The sequence below is a fragment of the Macaca nemestrina genome, chromosome 20, assembly GCF_043159975.1.
Source record: "Macaca nemestrina isolate mMacNem1 chromosome 20, mMacNem.hap1, whole genome shotgun sequence".
In the NCBI taxonomy this organism is placed as follows: Eukaryota; Metazoa; Chordata; class Mammalia; order Primates; family Cercopithecidae; genus Macaca; species Macaca nemestrina.
Window position 1 is genome coordinate 18,239,782 of NC_092144.1, and position 22,697 is coordinate 18,262,478.

The 22,697-nt window shown below is 55.1% G+C and overlaps 1 protein-coding gene and 1 long non-coding RNA gene across 4 annotated transcripts; one reads left to right on the plus strand and one right to left on the minus strand.

Annotated features, from left to right (window-relative positions):
* Positions 1-514: 514 nt before the first annotated feature.
* LOC105484919 (homer scaffold protein 3) lies at positions 515-13,038 on the minus strand. 2 transcript variants are annotated; one of them, XM_011747060.2, is made up of 10 exons: positions 12,874-13,038; positions 10,781-10,861; positions 10,540-10,696; positions 10,180-10,311; positions 5,474-5,581; positions 3,860-3,981; positions 2,910-3,066; positions 2,444-2,560; positions 2,260-2,346; positions 515-944 (listed from the first exon to the last, which is right to left on the minus strand). In XM_011747060.2, exons 2-10 carry the CDS (start codon positions 10,792-10,794, stop codon positions 753-755), a joined length of 1,086 nt encoding a protein of 361 aa, XP_011745362.1. In that variant the 5' UTR covers positions 10,795-10,861; positions 12,874-13,038; the 3' UTR covers positions 515-752. The 2 variants fall into 2 exon arrangements, with proteins under 2 accessions (XP_011745362.1, XP_011745426.1); XM_011747124.3 differs by lacking the exon at positions 12,874-13,038 and adding an exon at positions 12,142-12,242.
* LOC139360544 (uncharacterized) lies at positions 12,318-19,370 on the plus strand. Of its 2 annotated transcripts, XR_011618012.1 has the most exons (3): positions 12,318-12,447; positions 18,312-18,463; positions 18,872-19,370. It is a non-coding gene; the product is annotated as an uncharacterized lncRNA (long non-coding RNA). The 2 variants fall into 2 exon arrangements; XR_011618011.1 differs by having other exon boundaries at positions 18,312-19,370.
* The last annotated feature ends 3,327 nt before the right edge of the window (positions 19,371-22,697 follow it).

The window sequence follows — 22,697 nt, forward strand, 5'->3', positions numbered from 1 at the left end:
TGCGGCTGCCGGTGCTTCACGTCCGTTTCCACCAGGCAGGCCCTAAGTTTTGCAGACAAACCACCTGCTCGAATGACCATGGGATTTCGGGTCCTGAAGCCCCTCTCTGGGCTTCCAGTTTCCTCCTCCGGAGAATGGGCATAGCAACTGTCCTGCTCTCCAGAGGCGGCTGTGAGGTTTCAGTGAGGTCAGTCCTGTGCCGAATGGGCGCGGCTATGTGCCTCCCTGACCACCCACCTGGCCACATCTGGGGGTTGTAGCCAGAGTGAAGGGGCCATGAAAGTCCAAACTTGGCCAGACAACATGGGCTAAGCCCAAGGGGACAGGCAGAGAGACACCAGAGCCACGTTCCTGGTTGTGTGACCTGGGCACCCCCCTCGGACTCCAAGTCTCACCCTTCATCTGCAAGTGGCTTACAACTGCCACATGGATGCAGGGGCACCCAAAAAGGCAGGGAAAGGGGCCGGCGATACGTTAGGTGCCCAGATACCCACATACAACACACACACACAGCCACGCTTAGAAATGTAATCTGGGGATCTAGAAATTCTACACAATGAGAAGCTCAAAAACAGCCCCCAAGCTGCCAACAGCCAGAGCCAGCTGGGGCCCACCCCAGCCCAGCCCGGCCCGGCCCACCCAGGGCTAAGTTGGGACCCCCAGTCCCTTTCCAGGACAAATGGGTCCAACTATGCTGCCTGCAGCCTGGCCCACACCCAGGCCGGAATCGTTCATGGAAAACCAGCCCCGGCTCAGGGTGCAGCCTCAGCCAGGCGGGCCAGGCCCTCACGCAGCTCACTCAGCTCAAACAGCCTGACGTCCAGCAGCTGTGCCGCCCGGCCCACCTCGGCCCGCGCCCGCTCCCGCTCCGCCCGTGCCTCCTCCAGGCTGCGCTCCGTCGCCCGCAGCTGGTGTTCCAGTTCCGCATTGCGGGTCTCCAGGTCCTGCCAGGAAAGGGTGGGCAGGGTTGGGGGCCCCAACAAATCACCAGTCCTGCCCGAGGCGTCCAGAGTCTGACCACCTTCATGTCCCTCTTCTGCCCAAAGCCATCCTAGGGCACCCATCACACCAGGAATCAAATGCACACACCCTCACCCCACCCCCAGGGGCCCAGTTTCTGCCTCATTTCTAAGAAACAGGGTTTTGCTCTGTTGCCCAAGCTGGAGTGCAGTGGCACCATCCTAGCTCACTGCAGCCTTCAACTCCTGGGCTCAAGCAACTCTCCCACCCCAGCCTCCCAAGTAGCTAGGAATACAGGCGTAAGGGAAGTAGGTCCTTTAACATCTGAACTTAATTGGACTCACAAGAAGTGCCCCTGAGCTAGGTGGCTCACACCTGTAATCCTAGAACTTTGGGAGGCAGAGGCAGGTGGATACCCAGAGGTCAGGAGTTCAAGACCAGCCTGGCCAACACGGTAAAGCCCCATCTCTACTAAAAATACAAAAATCAGCTGGGCATGGTGGTGCGCACCTGTAGTCCCAGCTACTCTGGAGGCTGAGTCAGGAGAATCACTTGAGCCCAGGAGGCGGAGGTTGCAGTGAGCTGAGATCATGCCACTGCACTCCAGCCTGGGTGACATAGTGAGACTCTCTGTCTCAAAATTAAAAAAAAAAAAGTGCCTCATGAACATTTCTCACATAAAGTCTTTGGCAAAAGCCAAGCCAAGGCCAGGCGCAGTGGCTCACGCCTGTAATCACAGCACTCTGGGAGGCCGAGGCGAGCAAATCATGAGATCAGGAGTTCGAGACCAGCCTGGTCAACATGGTGAAACCCTGTCTCTACTGAAAATACAAAAAATTAGCTGGGTGTAGTGGCAGGTGCCTGTAATCCCAGCTACTCAGGAGGCTGAGGCAGGAGAATCTCTTGAACCCGGGAGGTGGAGGTTGCAGTGAGCTGAGATCGTGCCATTGCACTCCAGCCTGGGCGACAGAGCGAGACTCCATCTAGAAGAATTAAAAAAAAAAAAAAAAGCCAAGCCAAGCCAGACCTGGTTCCAGTGCAGGCTCTGTGACCTCAGGCTGAGAAGAGGAATTGACGGGGTCTGGCATGGCAATGCAGCAGGGACTCAAACATTGCTTGTTGAACCCATAGATGGATATGAAACTGTACCAATAGCCACTGTTCACACGGCACCTGCTGGGCATCAGGCCTTCCACGGGCCTGGGCCTCCCAATACTCTATCGTCTTAGGTAGATATCGTCCTGACTGTTGAGGTGACTGTCACCCACCGTCACCCCACCTCCTGCTGCCCACACACACCTGCACCTTCTGCTGAGTCTCCTCACGCTCGGCAGCCTCCGGGGCCTCACGGGGCCCCCCAGTCTGACTCTTCAGGGTCTGAATCTCCTAGAGGAAAACAGTTCCCAGGGTCTGTTGCGGGGGTCCTGGCTTTCCCGCAGGAGGTGAGGGAAAGTGAGGCCCGGGAAGCATATTTGGCACTCACCTGGTCCTTGGTTTGCACCAGAGCTTCCAGCTGCTCCAGTGACTGGCCCTGGCCCGGCCCCTCCTTCTCGCTGGCCGGGGTCACCTCTGAAGCTGCCTGGGCCTCCAGCTCAGCCACCTGTGGGACAGGAATAGCAGCCCCTGACGCCCCCGTCTGCACTCTCCCTTGCTCCCCCAACCTCTAGGAAATCTGCCTCCTGTCTGGCCACTCCCAGGACCAAGCACCCAACTCCCTTGGTTGGTGCCACCACCCCCTCTGCACAGCTTGGACTTCAGGGTCTGAGCACCCTCTGAGGTTGGCATTGTCTCAGACCCATTTTACAGAACAAGAAACTGAGGCTGGGTCAGTGACCTGCTGAGGTCACACAGCCAGTCCATGAACCCAGGGCAGATGGGAACTGCGGAGGCGCGGCCTTTACAGTTGCCCGGGCCAGGTGGGGGTCTCTCAGACGGAGGGGTACCCTCACCCGCTGCCGTAGCCGCTCGGCCTCTGCACGCTGAGCCTCCAGCTGCTGCCTCCACTGGGCTGCGGCGGCGTTGGCCTCTCGCAGGGCGCCTGCCAACTTGTTGTTGCTGTCCTGCAGCGCGAAAAACTCGGCCTCCCACTGTACCTCGCCTACGGAGCTGCGGGGACACGAGGGTCGGCAGGGGGTGACACCGGGCTTGAGGGTGAAATCAGGGCAATGCTAGGCTGGGACGGGGACAGGGGTGGGATAGCTCTGAGCTTAGGTCAGGGCCAAGGCTGGCGAGGATGCAGAGTTGGGCGCGAGGTTGGACCAGGGGGCGGGGCCAGGGTGGGGTGGCACTGGGTTGGGGGCGGAGTCAGCAGCAATGCTGGGCTGGGGGGGTGGCCATGGGTGGGTGGTGCTAGGCTGGGGCGGAGTCACGGGCAATGCTGGGCTAGGAGGCGGGGCCAGAGGTGGGGTAGCTCTGGGGTGGGGGACTGAGTCAGGGCCACGCAAGGCTGGGGACGTGGCGACACTGAGCGCTGAGCCTGGGGATGGCACAGTCCCGCAGAAGTGGGGTCTTGTAGAGGACCGAGTCAAAGAAGGGGGCACATGGAATCTACCCAGTGACACTGTCGGAATGGCGGGGGAGGGATGGGAGTTTGGGGAGAGTCAGCCGATGGGGGCGTGGTCGGGGTGGGGAGGCGCCCCAGGATTATCCTAAACCCAGAGAGACATAGACTGGGCGAGGTTAGCAGCGAGACAGGGGTGGGGTCAATACGGAGGGGCGTGGCCAACGCAGGGTAGGGGCGGGGTCGGCTCTGGATGGGGCAGCATCCATATCCTCATCCCCTTCCCCAGATCTTGGGTCCACAGTTAGATCCTTGGCACTCCCTTGGCTTCCGAGAACCGCCTCCTCATCCCCCACCCCGACCCCCGCCCATGCCACGCCCCCAAGTCCCGCCCCTCACCCCTCAGACAGCATCTTCTTTAGCCGCTCCCGCTCTGTGGGGCCGGGGGCATCAGCGCTCTGGCTGCGGAACAGTTTTTCCTCGCCGGGGCCGTTGGCACTGACGAGGGGGCTCGGGGGCACCTGTGCATGGGGAAGAGTAGGTCACGACCCCACATCAGCTGGGATCAAGGCTGATGTGACTGGGGTCGTCACATCGGGGGTCCAACTGACCTACGCACCCTAAGCAGGTCCTTCACAGCACAGGATCCAAGTGTGTCCCTCCCCACCTCATGCACCCTCCATGGCTCCCTATGGCCCCTAGGCTGGGAGTTCCATGCCCACGCCCTCAACCTTGCCTTCCTGGGCTTTCACCATCCCCAGGAGCAAGTCTGATGCAGGTTAGTCTAAACCAAGATACTTGGAACCTGTAAAGTAGGGGAGGGGGACAATCGAACAGCTCCCTGCTTTCCCTTCCCTGCGGCCGAACTTCAACATCCCATTTAGGATGTCAGCAGGAAGTCCAGCCCAGGCTGAATCCATATTTCAGGAGCAACCCCACTGCCTGGACCACTGGCTTTGAGGGTAGACAGAGTCCAGCCTGATTTTTTTCATCTCAGCAACCCCTCTGCACAGCCCTGGACCTGGTACCCAGCAGGTGCTCAATAAATAAAGCTGACTAAATTAATAGGGGAAAACACGCAGGGACAGTTAGTTGTTCTGCCTCACACTTAGCCATTTCTTTCTTTCCTTTTTTTCTTTGAGACAGAGTCACACTCTGTCACCCAGGCTGGAGTGCAGTGGCACGATCTCGGCTCACTGCAACCTCCACCTCCTGGGTTCAAGCGATTCTCCGGCCTCAGCCTCAGCCTCCTGGGACTACAGGTGCATGCTACCACGCCTGGCTAATTTTATATTTTTTAGTAGAGACAGGGTATCACCATGTTGGCCAGGCTGGTCTTGAACTCCTGGCCTCAAGTGCTCCTCCCGCCTCAGCCTTCCAAATTGCTGGGATTATAGGCGTGAGTCATTGCGCCCGGCCACACTTAGCATTTCAATTTCTAGTCTTCCATCCTGCCATCTGAGCTGATTTTTTTTTTCCCAAGACAGAGTCTCACTCTGTCACCCAGGCTGGAGTGCAGTGGTGCAATCTCGGCGCACTGCAACCTCCACCTCCTGGGTTTACGCCATTCTCCTGCCTCAGCCTCCTGAGCAGCTGGGACCACAGGCGCCCGCCACCATCCCCGGCTAATTTTTTTTTTAGTAGAGACGGGGTTTCACGATGTTAGCCAGGATGGTCTCGATCTCCTGACCTCGTGATCCGCCCACCTCGGCCTCCCAAAGTGCTAGGATTACAGGCGTGAGCCACCGCGCCCGGCCTGAGCTGGTCTTGCTACTGGGACCTACTGGGTGCACCCCGCCGGCCCCAGGCAAGGTTCAGACCCTCTATGACACACTCCACACCCCTCCTCCGTGGTCCCTGCCATGGGTCTAACTTTAGGTCATCTGGAAGCATTGGGTCTTGAGGACCAGCACAGTGCCCCAGTCTCCCAATATCAAGGTCCCCTAATATCCGTTGAGCACCTGGCTGACTCACAGGTGCCCAGGCAGGCATAGGAGAGTAGGGAGTGCTGACCTGGTGGGAGGCGAGCCCCAGGGCTGGACTGGTGAGCTCCCCGCCATCCTGAGATTTCTCCCTGGCCAGCCTGGCTGCTTCCTTCACCTCCTGGAACTTCTCAGCAAACTAAGGGAGTGGGGAGGAAAAGACAGTAAAACCCCAGTCCATCCTCCCAAACACGTCACCATCACCCAGTGACAGCCCCGTAACTTTTGAACTGTACCCATCCCCTTATCACACACCTTGGAAGAAGGAAAGTTTGAAGAATGATAAACCACGGTGGGTGGGCAGGTGGCATGAGATCACAGAGGTGGCATTTAAATACATTGGGCCACACTGAGAAAGGGAAAGGAATTCCCGTTTCCTCTTTTTCTTTTTAGGAAAGGGTCTCACTTTGTCACCCAGGCTGGAGTGCAGTGGCATGATCTGGGCTCACTGCAGACTTGACCTCCCTGGCTCAAGTGACCCTTCTACCTTATCCCTCCACTAAGGAGCTGGGACTACAGGTGTGTGCCCTCATGCCTGGCTAATTTTTTCTAGAGATGGGGTCTAGCCATGTTCCCCAGAATGGCCCTTTTCCTCTTTTTTTTTTTTTTTTTTTTTTGAGATGGAGTCTCGCTCTGTTGTCCAAGCTGGAGTGCAGTGACATGATCTTGGCTCACTGCAGCCTCTGCCTCAGCCTCCTGAGTAGCTGGGATTACAGGCATGCACCACCATGCCTGGCTAATTTTCATATTTTTAGTAGAGATGGGGTTTCACCATGTTGGCCAGGCTGGTCTTAAATTCCCGACTTGAAGTGATCCTCCTGCCTCAGCCTCCCAAAGTGCTGGGATTACAGGCACAGCACCCAGCATTTTTTTGTTTTGTTTTGTTTTGTTTTGAGATGGAATCTCGCTTTGTCACCCAGGCTGGAGTGCAGTGGCACCACCTCGGCTCACTGCAACCTCTGCCTCCCAGGTTCAAGTGATTCTTCTGCCTCAACCTCCTGAGTAGCTGGGATTACAGGCCCGCACCACCACGCCTGGCTAATTTTTGTATTTTTAGTAGAGACGGGGTTTCACCATATTGGCCATGCTGGTCTCGAACTCCTGACCCCGTGATCCACCTACCTCGGCCTCCCAAAGTGTGAGAACGACAGGTATGAGCCAACACATTGGGCCCCTTTTCATCTTTATCAGGGCTATTTCAACAAAGACAGCCTGAGGTGGGTGCTAATCTGTCTTTAACACCTGTTATTATTCCTTTTTTTAAATTTTATTTTTTTAGGTCTCAGGCTCTGAGAGACATCGGAAGTCAATGAGAAAGTAGTCATCCCATTCTTGTTTTTGTTGTATTAAATGCTTACATGTTTACATTTACCACCTATTTATGACAAGCAATACCAGTTTTCCAGTTAGAATAGGATATGTTTCCCCCCATACCCTGGTTTTAAAATAAATTTCCTTCGTTTAAAAATAATTTTTGGCCGGGCGCGGTGGCTCACACCTGTAATCCCAGCACTTTGGGAGGCCAAGGCGGGCGGATCACGAGGTCAGGAGATCGAGATCATCCTGGCTAACACCATCCTGGCTAACATGGTGAAACCCCGTCTCTACTAAAAGTACAAAAAATTAGCCGGGTGTGGTGGCAGACGCCTGTAGTCCCAGCTACTTGGGAGGCTGAGGCAGGAGAATGAAGTGAACCCAAGAGGCAGAGCTTGCAGTGAGCTGAGATTGGGCCACTGCACTCCAGCCTGGGCAACAGAGCAAGACTCCAACTCAAATAAAATAAAATAAAATAAATAAATAATTTTTTTTTCAGGCTGGGTGCAGTGGCTCAGGTCTGCAATTCCAACACTTTGGGAGGCCGAGGTGGGTGGATCATTTGAAGTCAGGAGTTCGAAACCAGCATGGCCAACATGGTGAAACCCCATCTCTACTAAAAACACAAAAATTAACCGGGCATGGTGGCGGGCACCTGTAATCCTAGTACTTGGGAGGCTGGGGCAGGAGAATTGCTTGAGCCCAGGAGGTGGAGATTGCGGCGAGCCGAGATTGTGCCATTGCACTCCAGCCTGGGGGACAAGAGCAAAACTCCGTCTCAAAAAATAAATAAATAAATATATAAATAATTTTTTAGGCCGGGCACAGTGGCTCACACCTGTATTCCCAGCACTTTGGGAGCCTGAGGCAGGCAGATCACCTGAAGCCATGAGTTTGAGACCAGCCTGGCCAACATAGTAAAACCCTGTCTCTACTAAGAATACAAAAATTAAAAAAACAAAAATTTTGTAAAAATACAAAAATTAGCCAGGTGTGGTATGTCTGTAATCCCAGCTACTTGGGAAGCTGAGGCAGGAGAATTGCTTGAACCTGAGGGGAAGAGGTTGCAGTGAGCCGAGATCAAGCCACTGCACTCCAGCCTGGCAACAGAGTTAGACTCTGTCTCCAAAAAAAAAAAAAAAAAAAAAGACCTAAATTAGAAAGGTAAATTGTCCAGGTGCAGTGGCTCAAGCCTGTAATTCCAGCACTTTGGGAGGCCAGAGTGAGAGGCTCGCTTGAGGCCAGGAGTCAAGAACAGCCTGGACAGCATAGTGAGATCCTGTCTCTACAAAAAATAAAAATAAGAATAAAGAATAAAGATATTAGCTAGGGCCGGGTGCGGTGGCTCACGCCTGTAATCCCAGCACTTTGGGAGGCCGAGGCAGGCGGATCACAAGGTCAGGACATCGAGACCATCCTGGCTAACACAGTGAAACCCCGTCTCTACTAAAGAATACAAAAAAATGGCCGGGCGCGGTGGCTCAAGCCTGTAATCCCAGCACTTTGGGAGGCCGAGACGGGCGGATCACGAGGTCAGGAGATCGAGACCATCCTGGCTAACACGGTGAAACCCCGTCTCTACTAAAAAATACAAAAAACTAGCCGGGCGAGGTGGCAGGTGCCTGTAGTCCCAGCTACTCAGGAGGCTGAGGCAGGAGAATGGCGTAAACCCGGGAGGCGGAGCTTGCAGTGAGCCGAGATCGCGCCACTGCACTCCAGCCTGGGTGACAGAGCCAGACTCCGTCTCAAAAAAAAAAAAAAAAAAAAAAAAAAAAGAATACAAAAAATTAGCCGGGTGTAGTGGCGAGCGCCTATAGTCCCAGCTGCTCGGGAGGCTGAGGCAGGAGAATGGCGTGAACCCAGGAGGTGGAGGTTGCAGTGAGCCGAGATTGTGCCACTGCACCCCAGCCTGGGCGACAGACCAAGACTCCGTCTCAAAAAAAAAAAAAAAAAAAAAAGATATTAGCTAGGCATGGTGGCGTGTGCCTATAGTCTCAGCTACTCAGGAGGCTGAGGTGGGAGGATCCCTTGTGCCCAGGAGTTCGAGGCTTCAGTAAGTCATGATTACACTGCTTCACCCCAGCCTGGACAACAGAGCGAGATCTTGTTTAAAAAAAAAAAGACAACACTTTGGGAGGCCGAGATGGGCGGATCACGAGGTCAGGAGATCGAGACCATCCTGGCTAACCTGGTGAAACCCCGTCTCTACTAAAAAATACAAAAAACTAGCCGGGCTTGGTGGCGGGCGCCTGTAGTCCCAGCTACTCAGGAGGCTGAGGCAGGAGAATGGTGTGAACCCAGGAGGAGGAGCTTGCAGTGAGCGGAGATCCGGCCACTGCACTCCAGCCTGGGCGACAGAGCGACACTCCGTCTCAAAATCAAAAAAAAAAAAAAAAAAAAAGGGAGGAAGGGAGGAAAAAACAATAGAAAAGAAAGGTAAATTCTAAAGCTTCTAGAAGAAAACAAAGAAGGCCTGGTGTGGTAGCTATGCCTGTAATCCCAGCACTTTGGGAGGCCGAGGCGGGTGGATCATCTGAGGTCAGGAGTTCAAGACCAGCCTGGCCAACCAAACTGCATCTCTATGGAAAATACAAAAATTAGCTGGGTGAGGTGGCAGGTGCCTGTAATCCCAGCTACTCTGAGGCTGAGGCAGGAAAATCACTTGAACCCGGGAGGCGGAGGTTGCAGTGAGCCGAGATCGTGCCACTGCACTCCAGCCTGGGGGACGGCAAGGCATCACCTCAAAAAAAAAAAAAGAAGAAGAAGATCTTCGTGAAAGCACTCATCATCAACAAAACCATGGATAAAGATAATAATGGAAGTATAGAGACGGGACAGGGTAGAGGGAGGTGAGGATGAAGGTATTGCTAGGGCATATGGGAAAGTGCCCAGCCCAGGCCAGCCACCCATTTGATGTCCCAAAGAGGAGCAGCGTGTGTCCAAAATTAGAGCTAGAGGAAGTAGAACTAGGACTCAAGAGCGGGTGTGGTGGCTCATGCCTGTAATCCCAGCACTTTGGGAGGCCGAGGCGGGTGGATCATTTGAGGTCAGGAGTTCTAGACCAGCCTGGCCAACATGGTGAAACCCTGTCTCTACTAAAAATACAAACAATTAGCCAGGCGTGGTGGCAGACTCTTGTAGTCCCAGCTACTCGGGAGGCTGAGGCAGGAGAATGGCTTGAACCCGGGAGGCAGAGGTTGCAGTGAGCCGAGATCGCTCCAGCCCGTCTCAAAAAACAAACAAACAGAAAAACGAACTAGGAATCAAACCAGTGAACCTTAAAGGGGCTTCAGTCTCATCTCATCCTACAATCCCATCCTGTAGATCGGAAGATAGAGAACCTGCCCAAGATCCCAAATTGAGCCCAGAAGACTTGGGCCCAGCCTCATCCATTCCCTCCACTTTCCCCCTCACCGGGCCCACCTGTGTCAGATGCTGTTCAGAGGCAAAGCCAAGGCCGTAGACAGTGTTGGCGCGACTGTCCGCCCACTGCCCGAACTTCTGGGAGGTTTTGGTGAAGGTCATGTTGGGAGTGACAGTGCTGTTGATGATGGCCTGGGGTCGGGAAACAAAGTTCAAGGTTGATGGGACAGATAATAACAAACATGAAACCCCCCAGGTATCACCTTGTATTAGGGTCTTGAAGGTCTTTACTCTGAACCATTTCAGGAGACAGAAGGCCCAGGGTTTCCCATCCCTTGGGCACACAGCAAGCCAGCCACTAGACCCAGGTTTGTCACCAGGACTCCTGGTGCCTCTTCCCTACCCAGACCCCACCCGGACCTTGGCGCCCCCGATGCTGATGATGCGGTAGACATTGCGGGTGGCATCGTAGAAATAGGAGACAGTGAGTGCATGCTTGCCCGCCGGGATCCAGTTTCGCTTGGTGGCCGGGTCGATCTGGAACACGTGCGCCCGTGTGCTGAAGATTGGCTGCTCCCTGAATGGGGACCGGGTGTTTGGTGGGGGCCAGGCAACCCCCTTAGACAGCTCAGGGCCTGGGCTGGGGGAGGTGGGAGCTTACCTGGCTGTGGACATTGGTCAGGTCGGGATGGGCAGGCTCTAGGGGGCAGCCAGAGAGGTGGCAGGAGCGCTGCTTTGGCCCCTAGGGAGAGAGCAGGGACTATGAGTGTCCCTCAGGCCAGGCTGAGGCCAAGCAGGTTCTACCTCAGAACCCATCACCAGGTGTGCCGTCATGGAACTTTCAATCAAAAAGGCAGGAAAGGCCCAAAGTACACCCTGTGCTTTGGGAGGCTGAGTCAAGAGAATTCTTTGAGCCCAGGAGTTCGAGACCAGCCTGAGCAACATGGCGAGACCCCATGTCTACCAAAAATTTAAACAATTAGCTGGGTGTGGTGGCATGTGCCTGTGGTCCCAGCTACTCGGGAGGCTGAGGTGGGAGGATTGCTTGAGTCCAGAAGGTCAAGGCTGCAGTGCAGTGAGCTATGGTCACGCCACTGTACTCCAGCCTGGACAAGAGAGCGAGACCCTGTCTCAAAAAAAGAAAGAAATTATAAAAAGAAACAAAAAGGCAAGATAATTGCTATAGATCACTTAGAGCAAGCGGACCCCATCTTTCTTTGTCTGGGGGAAGCCCCCACAACACCCTGTACAGGAGATGGCCCTCTGAGAGGAGCCCGGTGGCCGCTGACATCCAGATGTAAATTTCTCATTGTCCCGGTTATTGCACCCCTGTGGGGTCCCCTCCATCCTGGGCTGAACTGTGGAAGCCAAATCTCTGCTGAATTCTTTCCACCACATTCACCCATGACTGGCCAGAGTGGGGCTCTCCATCAAAAAGTGGGGCATTGAGAGGTGTGTAGTACCAGGAGACCAGTTCCCCACTACATCCTGCAGAGGGACCCCACCCCCCACAGCTCCCACCCTAGGGCAGAGGTACACCTTGAAGTTCAGGGTCCAAATCCCCAGGGAGTCCCCAGCCAAGTTAAAAAGACAAGATGTAGACAAACAGCCAATCCCAGTGCCCACCATGGGGGGCAGAGCAGAATCCACATTGGGAGACCAGGGCTCCCCAACCTCCCCATTGGGCCATTCAGCAACCCCGAATGTGCAGGGGGCCAAGGAGGGGTTTGGAGGAGGGGAAGACAGGTGGGGGAGGGGAGGCCCCGGCCCAGCGGCCCCGGCCCAGCGGCCTCTGTGGTCAAAGGGGGGATGCCCCCCCATCCTGTCCTGGGCAGCTGCTGTCCTGGTCACAGGGTCTGAAACCGGAGCCCCTGAGTGGGGGTGGGGCGGCAGCTCTGGCCTGGAAAGGGGGCGGGTCCTGTGCTGGGTGGGAGTTAGGGAACACAGGGGTCCCCGGAACCCAGGCCCTTCCGGTCCGGCAGCTCCTGCTGCGACTTGCAGCGTTTGGGGAAAGTTACTCACCAACTAGTCATGCGCCTCGGATGCCGCCGGCCACGGGGCTCCCGGAGGGGGGTCCGACACCGCCCGGTGCCCGGGATCCCCAATCTGGCCGGTGGATGAGGCCCCATCCCATGTACCCCAGTCCGGAGAACGGGGGGTTACTATTAATTCAGGATTCCATCCCCACCCGAGGCAGGAGGACACCCAGTGCGCGCCCCAACTCCGGGACATGTGCCCTGCCCCTGGAACTTCCGAGATTCCCGCGACGCCCCCTGTCTCTGGGTCAAGAACTTCGGGGGACACCTCTTCTGCCTCCTCCAACCCCAGGTCGGTAACTCCGGGGACTCTCTCCCTGCCTCCTCTCTAACCAGGTCCGGGACCCGGGTCCCCCGCGTTGTCCCAGACTGCTAAACTTCGAAGACCCCCTGCCATCCCTCCAGTCCCTGGGTCCGGGACGTCCGGACCCCTCCCACGCCAGTACCCCACCCCAGGTCCGCAACTCTGGGGACCCCTTCGCAGCCTCCTCCAACGCCGGGTCCAGAACTTTGGGAACCTCCCGCGCAGTCCCCTCTCCGACCCTGAATCCAGAAGTTCGGAACCCCCGCGCTCCCTCCAGCCCTGGAACTTGGGGACCCCCTGAGCCGCTCCCAGTCCCCGGGTCCGGAACTTCTGGGGACCCCCCGCGACCTCCCCTTGGCCCTGGGACTTCGAGGCCCCCGCGCTCCCGGCGCAGGCTCGGCCGGCCGGGCTCACCCTGCCGGGTCGGCGCCCCGCGAGTGTCCAGGCGCGGGTCGGGTGCGGCCCCCGCGGCGCTGACTCCGCGCTGCCGGGCGCCCCGCTCGCTCCCTGGCTCCCGGGCCCGCGCCCTCCGCGCCGCCCTCCGCGCCGCCCGCGCCTTTGTCTGCGCCGCCGCCGCCGCCGCCCGCGCCGCCTCCGGTCCCATCGCGGCCGGTCCCGACGCGGCCGCCGCCCGCCCCGCCTCCCCGGGCCGCCAAGGCCGCCCCGCTGCGCCCCCTGCTGGCTTTTTGCAGCGGGAGGGGTAGGGGGGAGGGGACACGGGGGAGGAGCGGGGGCCGGGACTGGGGAAGAGAGGGAGGATTGGGGGAGGGGGCTAGGGCAGTGGAGGGGGACTTGGGGGGGGTTGCGGGGGGTCGGAGTTGGGAGCAGAGGGTGAGGACAGAGAGACACACGGAGAGGGACATCTGGGATGATAAAGAGACCCAGAAACAGAGACACGGGGGAGACAGGCGGAGAGATAGGAAGTAGATGGAGGGAGTTGTACGGACTGCGATGTGACCTCTCACCCTCCTGTCACCTTCTCAGGGGACAGCTGCCTCTCTCCCCACTACCTGAAGTCATAACTTTGGGCCTGTGAGGGAGGTCAGGTCCCTCCCGGGCTGACATGGGTGGCCCAGTGAAGTTGGGGAGGGGGCAGTGGGTCCCAGGGTCTGCATACAGTAAGTGCTCAATGGGTGTTGCCAGGAAACGGAAGAGATCAACTTTGGGAGGGAACGGGAAGCAAGACAAAGACAGAAACCTTCCTGTCTGTCCTCCTGACCGCCCCATCCCTGAGCAGGGACGTCTGTCCACCTCTGTCCCTCCCAAGACGATGGTAAAAAAGCCCACAATGGTGGGATTACGGTGATCATTGCTGTTGTTTGAGGTTTCCAGGATCCAAAGGTTGAGGGAATGTCTCCAACGCATGGTTGTATCCCCTCAGCCTCCACTGGCCTGGCTTTGTCACCTCTGGTCACAGGTAGCACCTCCTTCCCACACTCACCAGGAGAGCGTCCTTCCGGAGTTGAGCTGAGATCCACCTCCCCAGCCCCAAGCCCATGGGTCCCACTTGTCAATCCTGGTGCCAGCCCCTCTCTGGCACCTTCTCCAAAATCACACAGTGCTGTTGGTTCATTCATGGGCAGAGGCCCAGAGCTCCCTGGAATCAAGGCCTGTGGCGCCTTACATTTGAGTTTTTCTTTTTTTTCCCTTTCTTTTTTTTTGAGACAAAGTCTCACTCTGTTGCCCAGGCTGGAGTACAGTGGCACAATCTCAGCTTACTGCAGCCTCTGCCTCCCAGATTCAAGTGATTCTCCTGCCTCAGCCTCCCGAGTAGCTGGGACTACAGGTTCATGCCACCACACCTGGCTGATTTTTGTATTTTTAATAAAGATGGGGTTTCGCCATGTTGCCCAGTCTGGTCTCGAACTCCTCACCTCAAGTGATCCGGCCCCCTTCGGCCTCCTAAAGTGCTGGGATTACAGACATGAGCCACTGCACCTGGCTGTTTTTTGACAACTTCAGAGAGGCTTTTGCTTTTCATCTCCAAGACCTCTGCTCCTGTCTCCTTTCCCTGTTCCTTTATTTCTGTTTCCTTCTAAGAAGAATAGTATATCTGAGCTGGTAGTTACATTTGAATTACCTTTAGGTGAATTCCAGGTCAGATTGTCTTTGGAGATTGACTCCTGGACCAAGATCTGAGTCTTTTCCCCCGTCCAGGCCTTTGCCCAAACTCTTCCGTCCACCTGGAATGCCCTCTCTGCAGGCATGTCTTCCACCTTGTCCTTCCAGGCTCAGCGCCACCACCCTGTCTCCTCCTCCAGGAAGCCTCTCTGACTACCCTGGCCTTGGACGGGATCTTTCCCTCCCCTGTCCCAATCCCTGTGACTCTTTCTTTCTTTCTTTTCTTTTTTAAAGTTTATTTATTTATTTATTTATTTTTTTGAGACGGAGTCTCGCTTTGTGGTCCAGGCTGGAGTGCAGTGGCCGGATCTCAGCTCACTGCAAGCTCCGCCTCCCGGGTTTACGCCATTCTCCTGCCTCAGCCTCCCGAGTAGCTGGGACTACAGGCACCCGCCACCTCGCCCGGCTAGTTTTTTGTATTTTTTAGTAGAGACGGGGTTTCACCGTGTTTGCCAGGATGGTCTCGATCTCCTGACCTCGTGATCCGCCCGTCTCGGCCTCCCAAAGTGCTGGGATTACAGGCTTGAGCCACCGCGCCCGGCTTTAAAGTTTATTTTTAGAGACAAGGTCTCACTATGTTGCCCAGGCTGGTCTCAAACTCCTGAGCTCAAGTGATCCTCCCACCTCAGCCTCCCAAAGTGCTGGGATGACAGGGGTGAACCCAAACCCTTTCTGTGACTCTTATGTTACCTGTTTATTACATGACCAGGTCTGGGTGCTCCTCTAGGGCTGGCCCATCCATCCTGAAGCCCCAGTCTGACCCAGCACAAGAGCGACTATTCATCTCACAGGGGAAACTGAGGCACAGACTCGGTTTCCCAGGCTGCTTCTAACTTCATGAGGCATCTGCACAAGGGAAGGATTTGGCTCTGTTCTCAGGCTGGAAGCCACGAAATGCTTGAACATTGTGGGGAGCAAAGAAAATACCGTCTGTTCTGCACAAAAAATGACTTCTCCTTATTACCAACAAAATAATGGAAAAAATAAAAAAGTATCTGGGAAAGGTGCTGGCATGGCCGAGGCTTCTGGAAGCTGTTTAGAGCTTGCCAAGTGCAGAACTGGGGCCATGTGGCTCTTCTACAGGGGCAGCTGGGCGGGGGACCCAGGCAGGCTTTGCCCTTTGTGTGGGCAGAAAGCAACAGTGAAAGAGACAGTGAAGGGTTGAGTTGTTTCCCTGAACGCCCTTTCCGGTCTCTGGGAGGGGCTGGGACAGAGCTGGCCTTGAGCAGCCCCAACCTGAATTTGGATTAGCCAAGTCTACCCTGAGGCAGTGGCTTCCTCAGTGTGGGCCTCAGTTTTCTCACCTGGAAAATGGGCTGATGCTTGCAGGGCTTCTAGTAGAGGGAGGAACATGAAGGATTCAGTCAATATCAGCAGCTGTCCTCTGGGGTGCCTTCCATTAGGTTCGTAGACAGAGGCCCTGCCACTCTTTGCTGCAGCTGGGGAAACTGAGTCAGTGCCTCAGTTTCCCTGCTGGCATGAACAGTCACTCTTGTACTGGGTCAGACTGAGGCTTCAGGATGGATGGGCCAGCCCTAGAAGAGCACCCAGACCTGGTCATATAATAAACAGGTAACATAAGAGTCACAGAAAGGCACTGGGCTCATGAGTGTCATCCCAGCACTTTGGGAGGCTGAGGCAGGCAGATCACCTGAGGTCAGGAGTTTCGGACCAGCCTGGCCAAAACATGGTGAAACCCCGTCTCTATTAAAAATACAAAAATTAGCCGGGCATGGTGGTGCACACCTGTAATCCCAGCTACTCGGGAGGCTGAGGCAGGAGAATTACTTGAACCCAGGAGGCAGAGGTACAATTGAGCTGAGATCAGGTCACTGTACTCCAGCCTGGGTGACAGAGGGAGACTCTGTCTCAAAAAAGAAAAAAAATAGGCCGGGCGTGGTGGCTCAAGCCTGTAATCCCAGCACTTTGGGAGGCCGAGACGGGCGGATCATGAGGTCAGGAGATCGAGACCATCCTGGCTAACACGGTGAAACCCCATCTCTACTAAAAATACAAGAAAATTAGCCGGGCGAGGTGGCGGGCGCCTGTAGTTCCAGCTACTCGGGAGGCTGAGGCAGGAGAATGGCGTGAACCCGGGGGAGCGGAGCTTGCAGTGAGCCGAGATCGCGCCACTGCACTCCAGCCAGGGCGACAGAGCGAGACTCCGCGTCAAAAAAAAAAATAAATAAATAAAATAAAATAAAATAAAATAAAATAAAGGGAAGGAAGGAAGAGGAAGAAAGGGACTTGGGATGTCCTTGCAGGGCAGGCAGAGGCCACCACCCCAAGGTGGCTGACTAGGAAAGTAACTTTCCTTTGGGGCTGAGAAATGGTGTGGAAGAATGAACTTCCTGTCTTAAAGGGGAAACCAAGCGGGAGCCCGAACAGCTCATTCAGCACTAAGAAAACTGCATTTGCAGAATGGCTTTTATGACTCAGGCTCTGGTCTCTGCCCAGTTAGATCTGACCCAGCATTTGGAGTGAGGCTAAACTGTCTCTCCTCTCCAGAGGTTTTCTGTGCCACCAGAGCAGGGACATTCCAGCCTCTCTTCCCCAAAGCTGGGTGCCCACCTCCCAGTGAAGGTCTTGGTGACTACTTCAGGTCTGTTTATGGCATGATTTGGTTACTATTCATCTCTTACATGGATTTGTCCGGCACCTAGAACAAGCCTGACCTGTGACAGCTTTCCTTTTTTTTTTTGAGATGGAGTCTCACTCTGTCGCCAGGCTGGAGTGCAGTGGCACGATCTCGGCTTACTGCAACCTCCAATTCCTGGATTCAAGCTATTCTCCTTCCTCAGCCTCCTGAGTAGCTGGGATTACAGGCACTTGCCACCACGCCCAGCTAATTTTTGTATTTTTTTTTTAGTAGAGACGGGATTTCACCATGTTGGCCAGGATGGTCTCAATCTCCTGACTTCATGATCCGCCAGCCTCAGCCTCCCACAGTGCTGGGATTACAGGCGTGAGCCACTGCGCTTGGCCCCTGTGACAGCTTTCTATGAGCACTTTCAGAAGTAGGAGATCCCCAGGTTCCAGCTTTCGACTTGGTGGCTTTCAGAATCACGTGAGCCAGGGAGTGAATCCCAGAATCCCAGCCCTGCTGCTTACCAGCAGTGCCACCCTGAAGAAGTCACTTTTTCTTCTTTGTGCCTCAGGTTCCCCATCCATAAAATGGGCATATGAATTGTGTTCACTTCTGAGGTTTACTGTAGGGATCTAATGAATTCTTTCTTTTTCTTTTCTTTTTCTTTTTCTTTTTTTTTTTTTTTTTGAGACAGAATCTTGCTCTGTCACCCAGGCTGGAGTGCAGTGCTGCGATCTCAGTTTGCTGCAATCTCTGCCTTCCGGGTTCAAGCGATTCTCCTGCCTCGGCCTCCCTAGTAGCTGGGATTACAGGTGCACGCCACCATACCCAGCTAATTTTTGTATTTTTAGTAGGAACAAGGGTTTCACCATGTTGGCCAGGCTGGTCTTCAACTCCTGGACTCAAGCAATCCACCCGCCTTGGCCTCCCAAACTGTTGGGATTACAGGTGTGATCCACCACGCCCAGCCCCTTTTTTTGAGACAGGGCCTCACTCTGTTCTAGGCTGTAGTACAGTGGCTCAATCATGGCTCACTGCAGCCTCAACTTTCTGGGTTCAAGCAATCCTCCCACCTCAGACTCCTGAGTGGCTGGGACTACAGGTGCACACCACTACACCTGACTAATTTTTGTATTTTTTGTAGAGACGGGGTGTCACTATGCTGCCCAGGCTGGTCTCCAACTCCTGGATTCAAGTGATCTGCCTGCCTCAGCCTCTCAAAGGGCTGGGATAACAGATGTAAGCTACTGCACCTGGCCTCCAATGAGTTGTTATGTGAAGAGAACGTGACTATAGGTGCTTAATAAATGCTTGCTATTATAAACATCCTATTTATTTTTCGTATGTGTTTTTGATCCTGAACCAACTTCTTTTTTTTTTGTCTTTTTTTTGTTGTTGTTGTTTTGAGACGGAGTCTCACGCTGTTGCCCAGGCTGGAGTGCAGTGGCGCGATCTCGGCTCACTGCAAGCTCCGCCTCCTGGGTTCACGCCATTCTCCTGCCTCAGCCTCCTGAGTAGCTAGGACTACAGGCGCCCGCCACCGCGCCCGGCTAATTTTTTGTATTTTTAGTAGAGACGGGATTTCACTGTGGTCTCGATCTCCTGACCTTGTGATCCGCCCGCCTCGGCCTCCCAAAGTGCTGGGATTACAGGCTTGAGCCACCGCGCCCGGCCGAACCAACTTCTTACTCTTTTCTTTTTCAGAAGTTAGAAGACTCCAACCAGGCCTGAACTCTCAAGGACAGAAATGGGTCCAACCTGGCATGACATCCTCTAAATCTTTAGCTCCCGGCCCCTCAGGTGCCCCCTCCAGCTACCTCCCTCTTCCTTCTCCTCATTCCCCAAGCCATAGCTGGTTGGGCCAACCTCCAGACATTAGCCTGTTTGCAAACTCCTATTCATCCCTCAAAGCCTCACCTTCAATGCTCTCCTCCCCAAGAAGCTCTCTCTCCTCTACCTCTAGACCTTCTCCAGCCCTCTTCCCTCTTTCTGGCCCGGCCCTGACCCCTGCAAGTGCCTGTGTGCAGCTTTGACTCCTCCAGCCTGAGTGTTCCTCAAGGGTTGAGACCAGGGCTGATGTTTCGCTAGAGTTTGTCACCTTCCAGCACAGAGTGGACCCATGGGGGTCAGGCAAAGGAGAGTTCAATACTATTGGTGATTTTGCATCACTTGAAGGAGACCCTGCCTTAAATTCAGAACTTGACTTCCGCCCACGGCCAAAGTTAATTCATTCAACAAACAACCCCCCATGAAGTTACGGAGCCAGGCTCCCTCAGGCCCAGGCAAGAAAGGGTCAGGGAGTTGGGGTCGCCAGCACTGGGTTACAGATTTGAGGACCTAGGACCAGAGTGAGTTGGGGATGGGAGGAGGCAGTGCTTGAGGCCCCTCTGAGCACCAAACCTGGACCCGAGGTTCAGTTCCCGCAGACCTAATTACCCTAATTTGCCACATGCACTAATTACCTCCTGGGTGCCAGGTGGCTGGGCGGGGCTGCCCCAATTTCCGGAGGTAGGTCGGGGCCCGATTATTTTTGGCTGTGGCGTCCTTGAAGGCTCCACCACCAGCAGCGCTTGAAGGGCAGAAAGTGGGGCAGAGAAATTGAGGCCACATCAGGGGAGGCACTGCGGGAATTGGGGGTCGGCTTAGCCTTGGAGCTCCCTGACCAGGGGGCCTTGGGCCCAAGGCCTGAGAGTCTTTGGCACCTAGCCAGAGGTGGCAAGATCTGGAGGGGCATGGCCAGGCACGATAGCTCATGCTTGTAGTCCCAGCACTTTGGAAGGCTGAGGCGTGTGGATCACAAGGTCAGGAGTTCAACACCAGCCTGGCCAATATGGTGAAACCCTGTCTCCACTAAAAATATAAAAAAATTAGCCGGACGTGGTGGCGCACACCTATAGTCCCAGCTACGCAGGAGGTTGAGGCAAGAGAATCGCTTGAACTTGGGAGGCAGAGGTTGCAGTGAGTCGAGATCGTGCCACTGCACTCTAGCCTGGGTGGCAGAGCGAGACTCCGTCTCAAAAAAAAAAAAAAAAAAAAAAAAGATCCGGAGGGGCTGAGAATCAGCCAGCTCCATGGTGGATTGCTCTGAAATATTTTTGTTTTGTTTTGTTTTGTTTTGAGACAGAGTCTCACTCAGTCATCCAGGCTGGAGTGCAGTGGCACAATCTCGGCTTACTGCAATCTCCCCCTCCTGGGTTCAAGCAATTCTCCTGCCTCAGCCTCTCGAGTAGCTGGGACTACAGGTGCGTGCCACCACGCCCAGCTAATTTTTTCATTTTTAGTAGAGATGTGGTTTCGCCAGGCTGGTCTGTTGGCCAGTCTGGTCTCAAACTCCTAACTTAAGGTAGGATTACAGGCGTGAGCCACCGCGCCTGGCCCAGGTCTGTTTTGATATGACACCACAGCCACGAAAGGGGCTGCCAGGGGGTGAGGGTGGGGGTAGTCAGATGGGCCTGGGTTCATATCCCAAGTCCCACCAGCTTGCTGTGTGTTCCTGGGCATATAACCTTTCATGAACTCTTTGCACCTTTCCTGAGGGATGAAACAGGCATAATTTAAAAAGAGTGCTTTAGGCATTGGGGGTCAGAGCATGTGCAAAGGCCCTGAGGTGGGGCCAGGCGGGCCATATTGGAGGAACACTATAGAGGTGTCTAGAATGGAGTAAGTGGGAGAAAAGCTTATGGGATTGCTGAGACCTAGGGGGTCACAGGAACTGAACAGAGCCTCGTGGGTCTTGGCGAGTTGTGTGGGTTTCATTCTGAAGGCACTGGGGAGCCATGGGAGAGTTTGGAGCCAAAGAGAGAGGGAGTGGTCACATTGACACTGCAGGCCCTGGGCAGGGTTTCAGCTCTGGTGTCTGTCCACGTGCAGAATAGTTGCAGACCCTACCATTCTCTGAGCCTCAGTTTCCCCACCCTGAGTAGAGTCCTGAGACAATGGCAGCCCCAGAACACAGTGGGCCCTCTGCCAGAGAAGCCCCACCCTACCCCGGAGCTCCCAAATGCTGGCTGTGCAGCCTACACGGCCTCCTCTCCGCCTGTCCCCCCATCCCACGCTCCTTCTGTGGCCTTGAGGGAGCAGCTGTGGGAACAGAGAGCAGGAGCCCGTGGGGAAGGCAGCTCAGAGGGGCTCTGGGGGCCGTGTTCCTGCTTGGTGACAGCCCACATGGGGCTGCCGCGCGCCGATTGTTCTCACAGCAGCCGGGTGACTCACATGCTACAGCCTCTTCCTTGGGTCTGCCAGAGGGAGAGTATTCCTGGTAACCAGGCACAGGCCGGGGTCTCTGGTTTGGCCACCTGTGCCGTGGCTATGCCCTCTAGGATCCCCCCTACCAACACACACCAAGGGACCCCTCTAACCAGCGGTGCTGCCCACCTCCTTGCTCCAGCATCTTCCGTGGCTCTCCTGGACACCTCAGAGAGAGAGGCTCAAGCTCCTCATTGCCCATTGGTCAAGCTGCTCAGCCCCACTTCAGAGCACTTGTACTGGATTCCACTTATAGCCTGAAATGCCAGCTCTGAGGTTGTTTCCTCCAGGAAGCCCTCCAGCCCTCCCCACAACTCTGACAATCCTGACCCCCAGGACAGGGATGCATCTGTGTCTGGCCCTGCCTCCCTCTCAGACTGGGGGCTACCTGGAGTCCAGGCCCAGGGCCCAGGCCTCTCAGACCTGGGAGTGTTATCCACTATAGGAGCGCTCAGCAGGGAATCTGGGGGAGGAAGGCAAGGTCCAAGACTGGACCCCAGGGGCCTGATATGTAACCAAATTATTTATGTATTTATTTATTTTTTATTTTATTTATTTATTTATTTTTTGAGACGTAGTCTCGCTCTGTCACCTGGGCTGGAGTGCAGTGGCACGATCTCGGCTCACTGCAACCTCGGTCTCACAGGTTCAAGCGATTCTCCTGCCTCAGCCTCCTGAGTAGCTGGGACTATAGGCACGTGCCACCACGCCCGGCTAATTTTTTTTTTTTTTTTGTATTTTTGTAGAGACGGGGTTTCACTGTGTTAGCCACAATGGTCTCAATCTCCTGATCTTGTGATCCACCCGCCTCAGCCTCCCAAAGTGCTGGGATTCCAGGCGTGAGCCACCACGCCCGGCATTAATTATTATTTTTTTAGAGACAAGGTCTAACTCTGCTGCCCAGGCTGGAGTGCAGTGGTGCGAGCTCAGCTCACTGCAGGCTCAACCTCCGGGGCTCTAGCGATTCTCCTGCCTCACCCTCCCAAGTCACTGGGATTAGAGGCCTGAGCCACCAAGCCTGGCTAATTTTTTAACATTTTGTAGAGATGGGGTCTTCCTATGTTGTCCAAGCTGGTCCCTAATTCCTGGGCTCAAGCAATCCTCCTGCCTTAGCCTCCCACAGTGTGGAGATTATAGGCATGAGCCACTGCACCTAGCTAACCCCAGTTTCATAGAAAACTGAGGCTCAGCGAGCTTGTCAGTTCCCCAAAGTAAAAGTCAGCAGAAGGCTGGAGGTGGTGGCTCATGCCTGTAATCCCAGCTCTTTGGGAGGCGGAGGCAGGCG

Bases quoted from the DNA above. Each gene is read 5' to 3' on its own strand.
- LOC105484919 (XM_011747060.2), bottom strand. The intron at 2,561-2,909 runs GTGAGGGTACCC...CCTGTCCCACAG, and splicing joins CCGAGCGGCTACGGCAGCGG to GTGGCTGAGCTGGAGGCCCA. The intron at 945-2,259 runs GTGTGTGTGGGC...CTTTCCTGGCAG, and splicing joins AGACTCAGCAGAAGGTGCAG to GACCTGGAGACCCGCAATGC.